Source organism: Dermacentor albipictus, chromosome 10 (genome assembly GCF_038994185.2).
Source record: "Dermacentor albipictus isolate Rhodes 1998 colony chromosome 10, USDA_Dalb.pri_finalv2, whole genome shotgun sequence".
Classification (NCBI taxonomy): domain Eukaryota; kingdom Metazoa; phylum Arthropoda; class Arachnida; order Ixodida; family Ixodidae; genus Dermacentor; species Dermacentor albipictus.
In genome coordinates, this window is record NC_091830.1 from 36,437,502 (window position 1) to 36,454,883 (window position 17,382).

Consider the following 17,382-nt stretch of genomic DNA (forward strand, 5'->3'; position numbering starts at 1 on the left):
TTGAAACATTTCACTTGCATCATACTGGAGTCAAACTCATATTCTTGCTTTCATCTATTTCTGGCTTCTAGGAATCTTATTATGTTTAAGATGGCGGTGCAATTTTAGATGCTTTTCTTTCCGCCAACCACAGTTTCCTTTCCGCTGTTACCTGCAAGTTTGGGATGCTGCTTTCTTTTCTTGTTTAAATGGAGATTGTTTGCTTTGTTCCTTACCTCAGGCTATGCGGTGATAGAAATATTGCTCTCTTTTGCGTCGTATCTTATTTGTATAGCACAAGACTGTCGTGGTTCTAAAAGTCCGATGAGATTCCTACCTACCAAACAGTAGTGTTGTTTCTTTGCCTATCTAGAAGAGTAGGCAAAAAAAAAACTTTGCCTTAAATCAAATCACGCTGCATTCTGCTGTCGTCATGCAGCAACCCAACTATACGGATGCCAATATTTTCACGCGTGCTATGTGTTACTTCTTGCCTGCGACCGTTTTTTTTTACTGCATCATTTCTATTATCACGTTCTCGGTCTGCGCAAGACCCGCACATGGCATTCAAAATTTCTCGAATGATGGTGCCAATTCTGTGGTTAAAGATGCTTGCGTAATCGTGTTGCATGTGCGATCAGAACAATATTCATTCTCGAATGTACAGCTGGAAGCAAAGGTATCCCCTCGCTCGTAGAAAAAGCTCAATGTGTTTTGAAAACTAAGACATGCAATGTGAAATATGCGGGGCACTGCAATGTTCGCATTTCGAAGTTTGAACTGCAGTTGTCAATTTCATGAAAATACGCGAGCAGGGAGATATATCAATGCGATCGCGAAGTCCCGGCTCGGCATGCTTTTACTGATAGATTCACACGAGCACCAGTGGCAGTAATCACTTGTCGTAGTACGGTGACACATGAAAACATATCGGAATCGCTTATGACCGGTGAGTCTTTATTTGTACGACCAACGACTGTGTTAAACCGCTGTCCTTGTTATTTGGGTGTCAGTTGTCATTCTACGCCCATATTCAAACGGTAAAACTTGGGTTCATAACTCCAACTTTCGGCACTCTTTTAGATCTCCACCCTCACCGGAACGTAACTTTTCTTCATGCTTTCTTACTCGGGAGCATGCAACTGTATGTTACACACATTTTTACAGAGCTTCTTTTTGGTTTTAGTAAAATTTCTACACAATTTCTTAACGCACTACATACTTGCATTTCAAGTTATGAAAAATGGCTCACTTCACGGAAGCCTTACGATCTTCATAACAACAACAACAACAAAAAAAAGGCGGCAGCCAACGAGGCGACTTGTGTGTTTCTCATGCTTACTAAGGGGATCACGAATACAGCGTTATGCATAACGTAGACAGATACACGGTGTTTGGTTGCCGTCGAAAAATCTCAGCTGCCGAGAAAAAAAATACCAACGAAATAAATAAATACTCCACTCAGCAGTTGTGTCACTACTACACGAAAAACGCATAACACCTCCGCCTAAAAGCCTGGCATCGCCTTTTCGTCTATCCAACTTTCCATAAAGGAGTGCCTCCGATGGGTGGGAGCCAACGTAGAAGGTGTAGCCGTCTTCACCACGTATTGTGATGCTGAGAGGCGCGTCGAATGGGGCGCTACCCGAAACAGTAACGGAACATGAAGGAACATGGTCCCGACAGCCGCGTCAGATCTTCTCGCTGAGAGCAATCAGTCTTCATTTCCAGCTGAGCTCACGCCGCGGTTCTCTAAGCCTAACTCCCTCCAAAAAAGAAAGGTCTTCTCTCTAGAGAGCCATGACGAAGGCACGCTGCTTCCGTACTTGGCCACGTCGGGCATACCGAATGTTGCCCTCCTTTTCGCCTTCTTATTCTTTTTCACCGCCTCCGCTATTGTGACGTCACCGCACCGCCTACGTCACATCGCGTCACAACAGTTCGCCCACGCACCCGTCCGCATAGTTGGGGCCCCTTACCTTACGCTCTTTTATTGAGCCAAATAACTCTTCGTTGGAGAGAGGGTTTCACTGACTGAGACCGCAGTAAGCCATGCGGCTTGACGCGGCTGCCTGTGAGAAAGAGAGTCCGCGGAGGACAACAGGTTTGAACCGCTGGTTGCGACGCAGTGGGGGAGAGCCGGCTCTGCGAAAAGAATAAAGGAAGCAAGAGGTGGTTGCAGCCAGCATCGAATGAGGCCGCTATCGAGCAGACTTTTCGGACCACTTTTTTTTTTCTTTCTTTCTGTCGTTCCGGACCCCCTCCGAGCAGCTCATCTCTGCGAACCGGCTGCCATGTTTCGCCGCTTTCGCGCCATGCAGCGCGCGCGCTCGACGCCCATTGGCCCGCGGCCGGCGCCGCGCATGCGCACAGCGCCGCGGCGCGGGCGTTTTTCCTCGCCCCCAAAAAGCCGGCGGCCGCCGTCTCACGCCGCACCAAGCGCCCCGTTCCTGGGAGTCGGACTCTGCCGCAGAGCGCCGCCGCGTCGCAGGGAAAAGACGAGCCTTCTCCACTCTCCGGAGTTTGATCGAAGAAGAGGGGCGGGTGAGGCAACAAGCGCGCGCCGTCCCAGTCGGCACTTTCTCCGCGAAGGTCTCCTCCGCTCCAGCCGGTCGTCTCTCTTCGAATCGTTTGCAAGCGGGCGTCACGAAAACATCGGAGCAACAGACGCAAGCGACTGCAGAAGCGAAAGAAAAGCGCGTTGTTGGGGGAGACCCGGTGACGAACAATAAAAAGGGCCGTCGTAGCACCTGTCCCTAGGCCATTCAGAAACAGAATATCCGCTACCAAAGGTTGTCTCTGTGCGGTGTCGACCGGGGGACCAGACCTACCTCCATCTCCTGCGACCTGAAGTGACTCACTTCAGAGTTTTTGGCTTCAGTTTTGTCCTCGTCAAGTGCGGGCTTGTAGAGAGGAAGAAAAAAGTTTTCGGGAGAGAAGGTCACCGACTGCTTGTCCGGTGTCGTCGGCGAAGTTATCGTATCGGTCGGGTATTTCCTAGTGACGATGCTGATGAGGGCGACACAGCACTTCATCCTGTGGGGAGTGGTTCTCGTCGGACTGGCGCAGGGAGCCTACTTGATCAACTTTTCACACGTGCTCAACAGGAACCTGGGGAACGTTAAGCGAGAAGGTGAGTTTTCAAACCGTACCAACGTAATCTACACGTGTTCTTTTTTGTTCTTATATCTGTTGTATGCACACTTGATATTGTATTCACGCTGGTGAAAACGGTAGTGGAAAGCATCGTCATCGTCGATTTTTCTTTTTTTTTCAGTTGAGATACATTTAGATCATTTCTGGAGACAGATTCGCGGAAGTTGAACCGTAGATCCTGACTTTGAATCTTGCTTGCCACAGCGAAAACAGTTGTAGTCCGCAGGATGCCTGTGAATATGTAGACCTTGACTGCTGAACTAACCGGAACAATTTTCTGAGTACCTCTGTTCTGAGGAAAAAAATGACGCGGTTTAACGGTAATACGCACGTAAACGCAGAGCTATTGGTACCCTGCTCTAGAATATTCTCATCCATTCCGACTCTAACTTATTGGAACAGTGTCTGGAATACCTTGATCGTGCCATAGCGTTCTTCGGAGAAAACGTTGGTAGCATTATTGTTGATTTGTCCTTTGAATCAATTATAATTTTCTTCGTGGCTGTAGTCGCATGTCCGAAATAGATGACGCAACTTCTCGTGAATATAGTTAGTACGTTCACAGCATTTGCGTTGTTCCTAGCGTGCTTCTATAACGTCAGTGCTTCTATAGGTCATGATTGAAAGCACAGCTGGAGTAATTGCAAGCGTTATTCTGCGATATCCGGCGATTTATTGGCGACAAAAATTCTGGCGTGTAAGCGATCTGAAGCTCAGTCCAAATTGTTCCCAAACACTTCGTGCAATGAGATGGGGTTTTTCAAGATGACTCGATAGAAGAAAAACACGTTCGATGCCACATTTAGTGCGCTTAACTTCTGTCGGCCAACCAACGAGACCATGTTGCCCGAGGCTAAGTATGGTCAAAGCTGACGTCAGTAATAGAATACTTCGCTATTAGGAAACGAGGCGAGTGATTAGGGGTATTAAGAGCGGCACCGTAGCTTTCAACATTTTTCGAGCAGGCGAGAAGCTTCGCGCTTTTACCATGACTGTTAATGAACAATCCTGTGTGCCACGGCTAAGCCTAAACCTATCAAATTGCGACTAGAAACTTCTAGGGAGATCCACGACATCAAAGGCGATGTTGTGCGCTCACCTACAGTGTTCAGGAGATGGAATAAGCATTGGCGTTTGAACATCATTGCTTACTACTACATTATTTGGCTGGATGAAACAGCAACGAAAATTGTGATGCAAAGTAGAAACGCTGCGAGTAGTCTGGGCACGGCTGATTGCTTATGAGCTTGTAACAACTAAGTACCTTCTCTTTCAACTAAAATTACGCGTGCTCTAATAGGCATAAAATAACACCCGCATAAATGTTTAGAAATATGCAGAATGTTGCGTGTGGTGCAATATTTGTATTAAAACATATTTATCGGAATATGAAGGCGTCTCTAGCAATGGATTCATTACCTTGATAATTTCGTGACCCACAACATCTAGGACTAACTCTAGAAAATAGGTAGAGAGTCTAAAAGTGATCACCTGACCTTATTGCGATATAACTAAAATAATTCTACTATATGTGACGCTAACAAGTTTCGGCGTAATTTTGTCTCAATTATCATGCGTAGGGTTTTTTTTTCAAACAAAATTCTATTCCGTCATGGGGGCCCGCAAAGGTATTTTGGGAAAGTTATAAATTGAGCACCAATTCATATTGTAACCTATTTCATCAAGACCATTTTCTAGAAACTAGTGCTAGTCTTCTGAATTTCATTCATCGGAGATGGCTTTGACTGAGACAGGTTTATATTTCGGAATATCAACTTGTTCCTTGAAGTCACAGTTATACAGTAAGACCCTTGTCACACGGCGCAATTTTGATCGCGATCAAGCCCGATCCGGATCGAAGTTCTCTACTGTGATTGGCTCCCTTCCGCAGCTTGAGCAAAGGAGCCTATCACGACCGAGAATTTCCATCTGGATTGGGCTTGATCGCGATCAAAAGTGCACCGTGTGACACCGGTATTACTCAGTGAAACTTCGTTTGCTAATTGGTCATTCGGACATACAATACAATAATGACGTCTTGTTCATGCAACCTATATTAAGGAGTAGAACTAGAGGCCGAATTCACGAAGCTTTTCATTCCGAAGTGCTCTTCCTGATTTGTCAGCCGTCTTTGTTAATATCATGTCCAGCATCAGCATACGCTGGCATATGCTTTGATGAACAGTTATATCCCTAACGAACAGTTCGAACGTTTAACGTTCGAACAGTTCGAACAGTTTAACGAACAGTTCTGATGAACAGTTCGTAAAGACTATTTTATGAAAATGGGCCCTGGGCTTTATACTACGATGAAGTAAAAGAAAGATTAGTCGAAAAAAGAAGTGACTGATATATTTTCTACGAACATCATTTCATTTTTACTACATATTTAGTTTATATGAAAGTGAGCCGTCACCGTGTAAACGGGCCTACATATCTTAAATATCACGCATACGGAAATGTCACAGTCAGAGCCGCTGCTCGTAAAGCTTCTGTACGGAAGAATGATTTCTCCTTTCCCTGTGCCCTAATATCACGATAGCGATTGCGAAAATAACGAGATTTTCTGAAGATAGCTTTTGTTATTCCGGGTCCTGAAGCTAAATCGATAAACGTGTTTCTGTGGCAGTCATCTCGATTTCTTAACTTGCACTATGGCAGTCGATGTAACTACTTTCGTTCACGCATAGCATTGGCAGGAACTAACTGCCACGTCCCTGCTGCAAGGATATCACGAAAAAAGTAAAAAAACAAACATAGTCACGCACCGGTATACGGAGAAAACAAATCAATGGACCAAATTCGCTTTACGATTAAAGCAAACCCGAACCAAATAAAAAAGATGACTGGTGAAATTAAGCACAAAACTAACGTTGTCGGCGTCGGCATGATGATTCCAGGGATGTAGAAAATTTAGCAGTAGAAGGCCATGCAAGTATAGCCTTAAACCACTCTTTAAGCAGAAGTCGCCAAACGTGCCAGTGAAGAACAAGGTATGGAATAAGGATAAGAAAAAAAAAACGTCAGTAATGAAATTCATGAAAAGGTAAGGTTCAATCCGTGAGTTTAACGTTCATTAAAGAATTCGACGACGCTGGAAACCTCGACGAACAAAAGGCGCGAACGCCATCCTGGGACTGTGCAACTAACTAGACCCAATCACCGCACTGATTCATGAAAGGAGCTAAACCGAAATGAGCACAGATGTTCCGCTGACAACGATTATTATTATTATTATTATTATTATTATTATTATTATTATTATTATTATTATTATTATTATTATTATTATTATTATTATTATTATTATTATTATTATTATTATTATTATTATTATTATTATTATTATTCCTTTTGATAAACATTTGACTGGGGTGGGAAAGCCAGGAGGCCGAACAATACGTTAGGCCAGACACGCATGCAGACTCAATCCAGTTAAACAAACGTCATAAATGATATAATAGCAGAAGTGACCCACTTACATACGGCGCCGGGCAAACCACAAAGCACAAGCTTCGACACATTAGGACGATCACGAGGGGCGCAAACAAATGAATGTTTAGTTTTTGATCCGACGGAATAAATGCTAGTCGGCAAGTATGATGCACATGTTCAGTTGATTACTTGTCAGCCACTATGTACTCTGTGTGATAAAAAACTAAACTTTGAAAAAAAGATACTGAAAGTCGGAGTGGTAGGTCTTGTTTCATCTTCGAAGACATCTTACAGCACAAGAAACGAGACGGAAGGCTAAAAAACTCACACGGAGAACACTGACTTTCGACGTTATTTGTGCTAGAAAATCTTCTTGCGCTAGAAAAGATATTTGGAGATGACTAAACTTTGAGGTAATAATGTGCCTAGTCATCATGCCTTTCATATTCACAGGCGCCTGCTGCAAATCATGTCAAAAAAATAAATTTTAAGGTTTCGCGTGCCAATTCTAGCATTCTATATTGGTGCAAGCTGGAGTTGGAGACTCCGTATTAATTTTAATCACCTGGTGTTCTTTAGCGTGCATAAAATGCACGGTACACGAGCGAGATTTCTTGCGCTTAGCCCCCATCGAAATGCGGCCTCCGAGACCAGATTTGAACCTGCAACCTCACGCTCGGAGGCTCGACAGCAGTGCCGCGGAGTTTGCGCAGTGGCGTTACAATAACAATAAACTAATAACATTACAATAACAATAGGTTAGGCCACAGAAGCACCCGATATTGAAACAGTCCAACAAATGTCGTTGACAGACTGCACGCATGGCAAACCTGCGCAAATATAACACAAGTCACACCGAAACCAGATGCTGAAGCAGTGCTCTTTCCTAGCTAATCGTTATTTGAATCACGCGCATATACAGTCATGCTGAAATGATCGCGAACCACGGGAGATGTGAAGAGTTGAATGTTTCCACAACCTGTGCAGGTATCCCGGTATTTTATTATCCACACCTTATATACTAATACACGCACAAAAAAAAAAACACAGTTTTGTGCGGCTTCCCTGGCTAGAGGTTAACATGCTAGTTGGAAATTGGCCGTTTATCATCTCCATTAGCACTGATTTACTGCTCGCATAAACACAAATCACATAGAATGACATCTAAAGGATGATTCCGCTTATACTGTCTATGTTTCCTTGAATGGTTTGTGTTCACTCAGTGATTTATGCTAACATAGAAGTGCACTAACAAGGCCATAAGGTGTCCTATGGAATATATTTATCAGGTATTTGTTCCATAAACCTTTGACGTCGACTGTACATGTATACGTCGATAAGTGAGAAGATGTACAAACAATCAAACAAAGGAAAATAAATGAAGATGTGCAGCTGAAGGTATAGGAGAGAAAATGCACTAATTCGTTTTGCTTTTGTTTCTTTGCGAAGTCATTGCTTTTACATTTGCATGTCTTCAAGGTGTAATTGGTAAAACGTGCTTTAAAGTTTGAATAACAGCGCAAGGACCACAGAGCACTCTGTTCACTCTTCTGTCTTCAAGGTAAATATCTTTGCACGATTCAAATAATAAATATAGGTGGACAGCATTGTGACTGTCTTTCTTTTCGCTATCGCTAGTGTCATTCTTTGTATTGGTGATCTCACGTTGAGTCAGTATTCTAAATTAACCATTAAATATTGTTAGCTGCATGCAGCTTTAGTTGTTTTGAATCTTAATATTTGAAAGCACAGAAGGTTGTAAGTAATCAAACCAAGGCGGCTACCATCCCTGCTAAGTTTAGGTGCACGCAAAATTCTTTCGTACGCACGAAGAATGTTCATTCCAATATGCGCCCAAATCCGAACGCTTTCACAACATACAGCTAACAAGCAATATTTACGTTTGTCATACAAGTGCCCTTAAACAGATTGCAACGCTTCAGGTTGCCATCTAGAGACCAGAATGCGTCTGGAGCAGTGGTGATGGTTAAATATACGTATGCACTTTGACCATTGAAACCTTCGGCCGTGACTGGGATAACTAAGTCATAGTAATAAACCCTGAACTTAACCTTTGTTAAAGACAGGATCACACTAAACGCACTTTGTGTAACTGTGACGCGGTTATACCATTCCTATTTGCGTGTGCTTGTTTTTTATGCATGTCATATTCATCTTCATGCGTCTCGTGTGGTGGAGCCAGCTTTAGGCTGTTGCGTCTGTGTGCGTGTACTAAGTCATGCGCGTATTTTCATCATCTGTGCACGTCTTCAACTCGCATCCAATCCCGCCCTGCATACCTATACCGGGCTCAGTGTACACGTACAAGTGGGGACTCATTACAGTGCCTCTTGTAATTTGACCTCATATTTTATACCGTAACATGTTACGGGCCCATTCCACTAGCCATTTCGGTTGGCGATGGTGTCCACCACCGCCACCACTACCGCCGCCGTCAGGTGTCCGTAGGAGCTATCGCTGGAAAGGAGAGAGAAAAGAAACCCCTGTTCCCGATGCAATCGAGTCCAGGCCTGCTTTGTGGGAGTCAATTTCTCCGTCACTGAGCTTCGTCAGCGCTTGCTAGAACGTAGCGTAAAAATGCCACATAAAATCGTCCTAGCATGCGAAGAGACACGACGGTAATGATTTAATGGCATCCTCCTTGAAATGGGGCGGTGACAAATAGTCTAGCCTGCTTGAAAGAGTCACCTGGACGCTTAGCCTGCATGTAACACGCGATGTGTCATGCGCGCGGCGTAACGTCGATACGTGCATATTTTGCATTGCAGTTGCGTATTTTTATAGCAGATAGAACGCCGTAAAGCAGTTGCACAGGTGGCGGTGCAAGGCAGGTAAAGATGGCTTGGGGAAGAAAAGGAAGTTTACGGCGATGTACACAAGAATGCTAGAAAAAAATACATTGTTTACCTGATTAAGTCGAACTGGCTAGGCGACTAGTTCACCGCCGGGTTTCAAAGGTGATGCTATTAAATCATCATCATCATCATTCGCATCGTAGGAGCATGACACGTACCGTCTATATATGTGCCCTTTGCATTGCAGGCGCATATTATTACACAAGGTGGAATGCCATGTAGGAGTTGCATAGGTAGAGGTAGAAGGTAAAGTCTGGAGGAAGAAAAAGAAAATTATGGAGATGTATAAAGTCGCATGCTGCATGTAGCTGGACGCGGTAAACTCAAGCAGGCTAGGGGACTATCTGTGGCCACCCCGTTTCAAAGGGGATGCCAATAAACCACTATTATCTTCATCGCCATCATCATCATTATCAACATCATCATCAAAAGCAACGTACCACGCCTCGGGTCAAGGTATCTGACATGTGCTCTACGTAGTCTGGATTCTGGGTACCTGTGTTTACTCTTCAGTAAACGTTATGACACCCCTTCGTAATGTACGAACCGCTACTGAAGAAGCGAATCGTAGAGATGCGTGCGCGGCTGCAACCAGGCAACGTCGGGCTCATCAGACCGCTCTGCAGAGAGCAGGACAAGCCGTAGCTCGCCGTCGTGGCCGAGCGTACAGTTGAGATCGTTCTCGTGAAAATGGCGATAACAGAGTTGGTCGCGACGACCCTGTAGTGCGTGCTGCCGAAAACAGAGCTTCTATGGAGAGAGAGACGGAAGAAAGGGGAAAGGCAGGGAGGTTAACCAGCTAAGAAGATCCGGTTCGCTACCCTACACTGGGGAAAGAGGGAAGGCGCTTCTCCAACTTACGCTGTGACTATGCTGCGTGTGCCGCGGGGACATCTGACTTCTTGTTTCTATATGTTCCGACGTGTAGAGGGCTACATGCGGGCCTAGTTTTCTTTCTTTAGCTAACTGTCTCCCAACAGAGATGCGCCCTTCTTTCCCCACAATATTCCTTTAGTATGTTGAAAGGAGTAGCCGTGACAATTAAAGGGTCACTCGATCTGTTTCCTTTGCGTTCATTTCAGTAAAAAGAGTAAAGCTTCAAAATGACCTGTAGCATTTACTTTGTAGGCGGCTTGAAATAGTAACTATACGAATAAATAGACAACGAAGCGAGAAAAAAGAAAGGGGAAGGTAATTCTCACGCTTAATTGAAACTTAGACAAAATGAGTAAAATACAAAAGGAATTCGACGAAACCATAACTTGCTGCAGGTAGGATCGGAACCCACGTCATCCATTTCACGCGTGCGGTCATCTGCCAACTTCAGTCACCGCAGCGCCACATTGTCATCCATTGTCTCGGTTACTCGTACGTATGCGTACAAGACCAGCCCTCAGTCTCCCTTATTCTTTTCGATCGTTGCAATTATAGGTTACAGTAAAAGCTGCCGTTGTACACGCGCTGTGGTAAACTGCTGTTCACGAATTTCCCCATCAGGCAAGCGGCGATTCTCGCCGGCAGACAGAAAAGGACAGCGCCGCTGATTCCTCGCAATCTCTATACTAGGGCCCGAACGACGCGGCAGTGCTAATGAAATCGCGAACAAAGACCGATCGCGGAGACGGGAAAGGGTTAGGTAGTCGGTGGAGAGGGGGAGGGGCGTACTCGCAGTCGTACCGAGTCGCTTCAGCAGTCTCGCCGTGAAAACGAGGAAGCGTGCCTCTAGAATTACCTTTGCCTCCTGGCGGAGGGGGAATGGGGAAAAGCGTGTATAGCGCACCCTGCACGTGTCGCTACCGGCAATGGTCTCGCGGCTTCGCGCGGTACGCGCGACAGGCGTAATTTGTAGGCCCTGCGAGCCCGTCGCGACCCTACGGCTGCTGGCGGCGTTAGGCAAACAAGCGAACGGGTTAAGAGCGCCCGGAGTCTGTTGCCGTGAGTAGGGAAGGGAGGATAGGGAGACGGGAGAGGGGGCGGCTCTTCGAGTCACCCAACGCGCGCCCCCCTATCTCGGTCGTAAACGAGTCCCGCAGACAATGAAGATTAGTGAGCCAAGCGGCGCTCGCGAAAACGCGCTTAATAAGGGCGACCAGAGGCAGAAACATCGTAAAAGTGAGACTTTGTCACCCGTTGCTCGTCGTCGCAGGCGCGAGCTTCTTCAGCGCTCGGTTTCAAATGCGACCGGGGTGAATGTCGCGAACGGAGCAGCTTTTTCTTCGTTAATTAAGCACTGTTGGAGCACGGTGAGTCGTTGCGCCGTATGCAAAAGAAGCAGGCAAAGTAGCCGATGTTTCAGGCTTTATTCCGTGATTCTCCGAGTACTCGTTTGGGGAAGCTGGTATTCGTAGTCCCCGACGGCGGATTTGTGCGTGCAGATTAGAGGATGAAGACAAGGGAAAAGACTCTTGCAAACTTTCAACTGAATTTTATCGGCCGTCTTGGGGAAGATTACTTACAGATATGATATGACGTACGTCCGGTTAGAAAGCTTGACGTACATCGGGTTAGAAGTTCAGGTGCAAATTTACATTCATGTCTGTGTGGCATGTCGTCGTAAAAACTTGGCGATTTTTCCTTTGTCTGCTGATAGGCCAACTAACCGCTCATGGGACATTTGAGCGGTTGGTTAAAGTGTCTCTGCACAGATAACAAATGTTTCATGAAGGAAGAATTAAGCTTTACTTTGAGCATAACCAGACTCGAATGGCGATAATGAAGTGTGATTATCGCTATGCACCGAATTATCCTCTTAATAAGATTTCAAAGACGGCCATTCCGACTTTCGCTGCGCTCTGAGAGCATTCTGAAACGACCGACCGATAGCGCCATTGATGAAATGCATCTACGGGTGCACCTAATATTTCATGTCTTATGACAGTCATGCAATCAAAAGACTGCACGCATTAGTGATGCCGGACACGACTTTCAAGCACGGATGCTTCCATTTCAGCAAAGCCTTATCGCAATGAATTCGCCAAAGCCATCCAATGGCGTTTCAATCCTGCTTTAAGGCTTCAGTCAAGAGGCGTTTCTGACAGACCAATGACTTACTTCACGTTTCGCTAAATAATGGATTCTTGATCCCCGGGGCTTTGACACGCTTTCTGAGAAGTAGCTGTGGCAAAAGTTTTGTGAAACGGCTTTTGAGGAAGGCATCCAAGTGGTTTCTCGCTGGTTCGCACGACGAGTTGAATGCTCTTTTATCGCATAGTGGTAAACTTCTAAAGGATGTCGACGTCGCTCCTCACATGTTGCGACATCTCGCATTTTTCCTACGCGGCCTGTGACCTGCGCCCCAGTATTTGTGACTCTCGTGGAATTCATTCCTTCCCATGAAAGCGCCGCGCCGCCATATCGTAAACTTGACGTTCCTGTTATTCGAGTTCATCGCCCTTCATTGAATGCTCTTGAAGATGCCATTCAGCCGACTATTGGCGTGCTCATAAAGACAAAATTGATGTTTGCTTTTTATAAAAAAAGCAACAACAAGAACAGCAAGGAATCGGAGGTCTTTCTTGCCAAAATCACGACCTCATTCTGAAGCATGCCATAGCGGTGGACTTCGGACTAATTTTGACCCCCTGGGGTTCTTTACAGTGCATCTAAATCGACGCTTTCTACTCGCTAGTGAAGTACTACTTGGCGAGTCCGTAAGGCTGACCTCTTCACCCGCCGCGGTACCTTAGTGGCTGCGAAGCTGCGACGCTGAGCGAGGGTGCTCGAGTTTAATCCTAGCTGCGGCAGCCGCATTTTGATGAGAACGAAATGCATGAAAGAAAACGCTCGTATATAGAGACTTAGGTGCACGTTCCACTCTCCACAACGCCCCTCGCCGCCACACGGTCACGCGAGGGCTCATCACGTGACGGCCCTTCCCTCCATTCCGCCCACCTCTCTCTCCCCTCACCACAGCCCATTTGTCCAGTGGGCTGTGGTGAGGGGAGAGAGAGGTGGCCTTTCCGTCGACGTGTTTCTTTGGCTTCCCTACCTCAAGTGCCACCATAGTGGCACCAACGACCTATTACGGAAACAGTCGAAAGAGCTTCAGCTCGGACGCAACTCCGATGACGCTTATTGAAATACGTGTGAAATGCAGAAATGTCTTTTTTTTGTCTGAGACAACCCATGGTCCAATTTAAATGAAATTTGTTGCATTTTAGAGAGAAAATTAGATTCTAGTGGCATTTAGAAGCAAAATTTTAATTGAAATCTAGTCTCTTTTGAAGACACTTTACAAATTGTATGTATAAAAAAAATTGGATCCTTAAAGTTAATGAATTTCTCCCTTGCATCAAAAAACAGATATCACATTTCCGCAAACTGTATCCATTAGAGCATCTAAAGCGGAAAAATTTGTTATAGAGATTTAGAGTTTGCGTGAATTTGTTACAATGTTTAATGTTATGAGGCATACTTGTAAGTTACAGAGCACTGTACAATATATCAATTTTGACCGCTTTTGATGAACTATTCAACCAAACTTACACAATTCTGATATCACTTTTTATTTCCGAGTTACAGAGTTGTAAATTTGATGACGCTTCGTTTGTGCGCTTCTATTTCGGAAAAGTAGCAATGACTGATAATTTTTAAAAACATCAACGGCTTAAATCAATAGCGCCTTCCAACAGGCAGTAGATTATGAGTATTTATTTTAGATACAACAAGCCTCACCAAATTAGGCGCAGCGGTTCCCGAGAAGAACGATTTCTCCTTTACGACGTATCTAGATTGGAGCTCTCTATCTGAGAAGTGGAAGCAAGAGCAGGGTTTACTTCTCTAGGGCAGTATGTTTCGGGGATCAAGGGTAGGTGCACTACACGAAGGCTGGGTGGGTAGGTGCATTGGGGCCTTGTGGGTAGAGGTTGTACTCAGTTCCTATGTTGTCGCCCAGTGTAGTTCTTAAACTCCGTTTGTTGAATTCATGTTGTACGCGTGCAACCGCTATTTCTACGCTTGCGTGCCTGCTCTCGCATGCACGTGAATCATACAGCGATGTTGTTAGTGTGAGAATAAGCGCTCGAAAACTTCATACGCCTGTTTTCCCTGTATGAAAGACACTGAATTATTCACGTATAGTTAACGTTCTTCAAGAACTGTGGGAAATGCTACGGCCTTACATGTAAATTGCTAAATACTCGTTTGCAGACTGTTTAAGGAGGTAATATGAAACCCTTGAAAAGGTTTCCCGTGGTCATGTTCTAAACAAATACTGCATCGATTTCACATTTAGCGGACATTGGGGACTTTCAATCTGTGAGTTGCGCCGAAATGTCGAAGTTTGTTTGAAAATAATTGCTGAATACTCGTTTGCTCAACATTTTCTTGCGTCATATATAAGGCATATGGATGGTGTACCCAGTCTTCACGGCAAACTATACGAGATATGTTGTTTATAATTCGTTGACGTAGGAAGCATGTTGTGGGTGATTTATAATGTGTTTATAGGTGTAGGTTAATTATTTACTTCTAGACAATTACTTATGAAACTGTTCTAGAGTGTCATACTTCCATTACCCGCAATGTGTTGCAGTGTTCTAAGAAATTCACCAGGGTTGAGCATTGGGCGAGTTCGTATCGCATCCTAGAACTCGTACAGTGCAACATACAAAGAAAAAACAAGCCGAGCCGGCCAGATAAAGGAACAGAGCGCTGTTACTTTATCTGGCCGGCTCAGCTTGTTTCTTCATTTGTGTGTTGCGCTGTACCAGATCTAGAGTTCTAAAAGAAATGTACGTGACACCAGGTTGAAATTCAGTGAAATTAGGTTGTAGATTAAGTGCAATAGGTGGCGAAGCTTTAAAATTAACTGCTTAATTATAAACTTTCTATATAATTACTGGACCCTCAATTTGTTTGCTATTTTTATGCGCCGTAAAAGGTTTGCGGATTGTTTCCCCGGTGAATTAAACTAGGCAACGTGTCTATATAGATGAAAATACGGGCTCAAAATTAAGACTTATTGGACCGCTCATGAAAAACGGGAGGCAAATAGAATTAGTGCCCCCCAAAATCAGCTATGCTTCGCGTTAGGAACTATAGCTTATTACATGGGCTCTACTTTTTCCATAGTGTAATGGACGGGTGGTGTTGCAACTGAAGCTCAGTAGCTGAGTAATTGAAGGAGCTACGACGCATGCGTCTGATCTAAACAAAAGTAATTCGTCCAGAACGATAAGAATACTCACGAATACACCCAACTGTTACAAGTAGTTGGCTTGCTAGAATCCTTTAGGTCACGTGCACGCCTTTCAAATCAACTGGACTCCCATTCTGTCATGGGTATCCCTATTTATCGAATCAGGTCGTCAAGCTGCAGCTTAGTTAGGCCCTACCAATCCGATCTGAGAGGCAAGTTAATCTAATCACGTCTAATGTATCTGGGAACATGCTGAGTAACTAAATCGCCCACCTCGCGCCTGATAACCGAGGCCAAAGCTGAAGCGCCAAGTCCAAGGCGTTATCGTAGTTTCTCGGCGCCTGAGGTGATTAGCACGCTCCCGGCATTTTACCCATGACCGGTGACGCGTAGGCGTTATGATAAGCCAATAATCGATCAGTCAACGGAGCCAGACTGCACGCTTCGTGGTCCCTAACCACGTTACGAATGTGACGCCTCCGAGCCTGCCAAGTTTCAGGATGGGCACGCAGTCGCTACTGTCGGACCACCCGGAGGCATCTACATCGGAGCTGCTATTTACCCGAGTCATCTGACGCGAGCTTAGGAAAGAGTGCAGCCTCAACTTTGGCGAAGATGCTAACGAAAAGGCAGGGGAAAGGCGTGGAAAGTGAGCCCATCGTGTGCTGCCTGACGACTGTGTGACGCAATGTACAGTCAACCGCAAACGTTTACGGGACGCAGGATCTGCCAAGAAGCTGAATTCTCGCGAAGCGTAGTGACACAACCTCGAATTCAATGTTCCAGCGTGTAGTAGCCTTCGCCACCTACACAGTGATTCGTTAAATACGAAGTGTCATGCTTTAACAGTGCAGGAATTCCCATTTCAAGGGGAAACCGCATCCCGCAAGCTTTTTCTGTTGACTGTACAATGACCTGGCCTCCGGCGGGACAATTAGATTAGGGGGAAACAAAGAATGGTTAGAGAAAGGTTGTCGTCCGCTTAAACACGTGAACTCGGCATAATAGGAGCGGCTGCGCTAGCTGATGAAGCGAGCATACAAGTCCCTTCGGCGTATCTCTGCAGACATGGCCTGAGGCAATATGGTAATGCCATGCGGACACACAGAGAAAGACGGGAATGTATTCAAGGGTGGGTATGAAAGCGCTGATTTCAGCAATACTGCCGAGGCTTGAGAATGGAGTCAATGCAACAAAGCGAAATCTAATTTTCTCACGGCTTCCCTAAAAAGAAATAACTAAGCATACTCTGGCTGGCCAATGCGCAGAACCCTCTTAGAATGTCACGAGTTAGAGTTAAGCTATGGACTAATGGGAAGAGCAAACTCGTCCAAAGTCTCAGAGCTGTAGGTTACATCTGTCTTTTTCGTTTTTCGCTCATTCGCAACTTATCTTCTAGATAGGACAACTAATGCCGCTTGCCTTACCATTTCACGTTCACCCTTTTGTGATGATTATGCTGACCTGAACTGCAACTTACTTTTTCGCTTTCCGAAATCTAGCCTGCTTTTTTTTATCATATTTGCGCAGCTCTGTACACTCTTTCTTCACTGTGCTCTGAAGTAGTTGACACTGTAGAGGCAATTGCATTGACCAAGACGTGCATACCACGTATACGGAAAAAAAAAGAAGCTCAAGAGTGGTAGGATGGGGCAGTGCAGAGAAGAGGATGGTGCAGCTCTCCCGCAAAAGATGGAAAAAGAAAACAAGACACACGAGACAATAAAAACGAAGAGCATTGGCAACTTGTCCACAGCTTACCATCCGAGCGCAATTGACAAAACAAAAAGAAAAACC

General features: G+C 45.2%; 2 protein-coding genes across 2 annotated transcripts in view; one reads left to right on the top strand and one right to left on the bottom strand.

The window, feature by feature from the left end:
* Positions 1–17,382, bottom strand: part of LOC135911901 (5'-3' exonuclease PLD3-like) — a 355,720-nt gene that overhangs the window by 296,387 nt on the left and 41,951 nt on the right. The window lies entirely within an intron of this gene.
* The window catches only part of LOC135911899 (IDLSRF-like peptide), a 150,485-nt gene continuing 135,517 nt past the window's right edge, over positions 2,415–17,382 (top strand). The window contains exon 1 of the mRNA XM_065444251.2: positions 2,415–3,112. Coding sequence (XP_065300323.1) covers positions 2,986–3,112 — 127 coding nt within the window. The 5' untranslated portion in view covers positions 2,415–2,985. The remainder of the gene's footprint in view (positions 3,113–17,382) is intronic.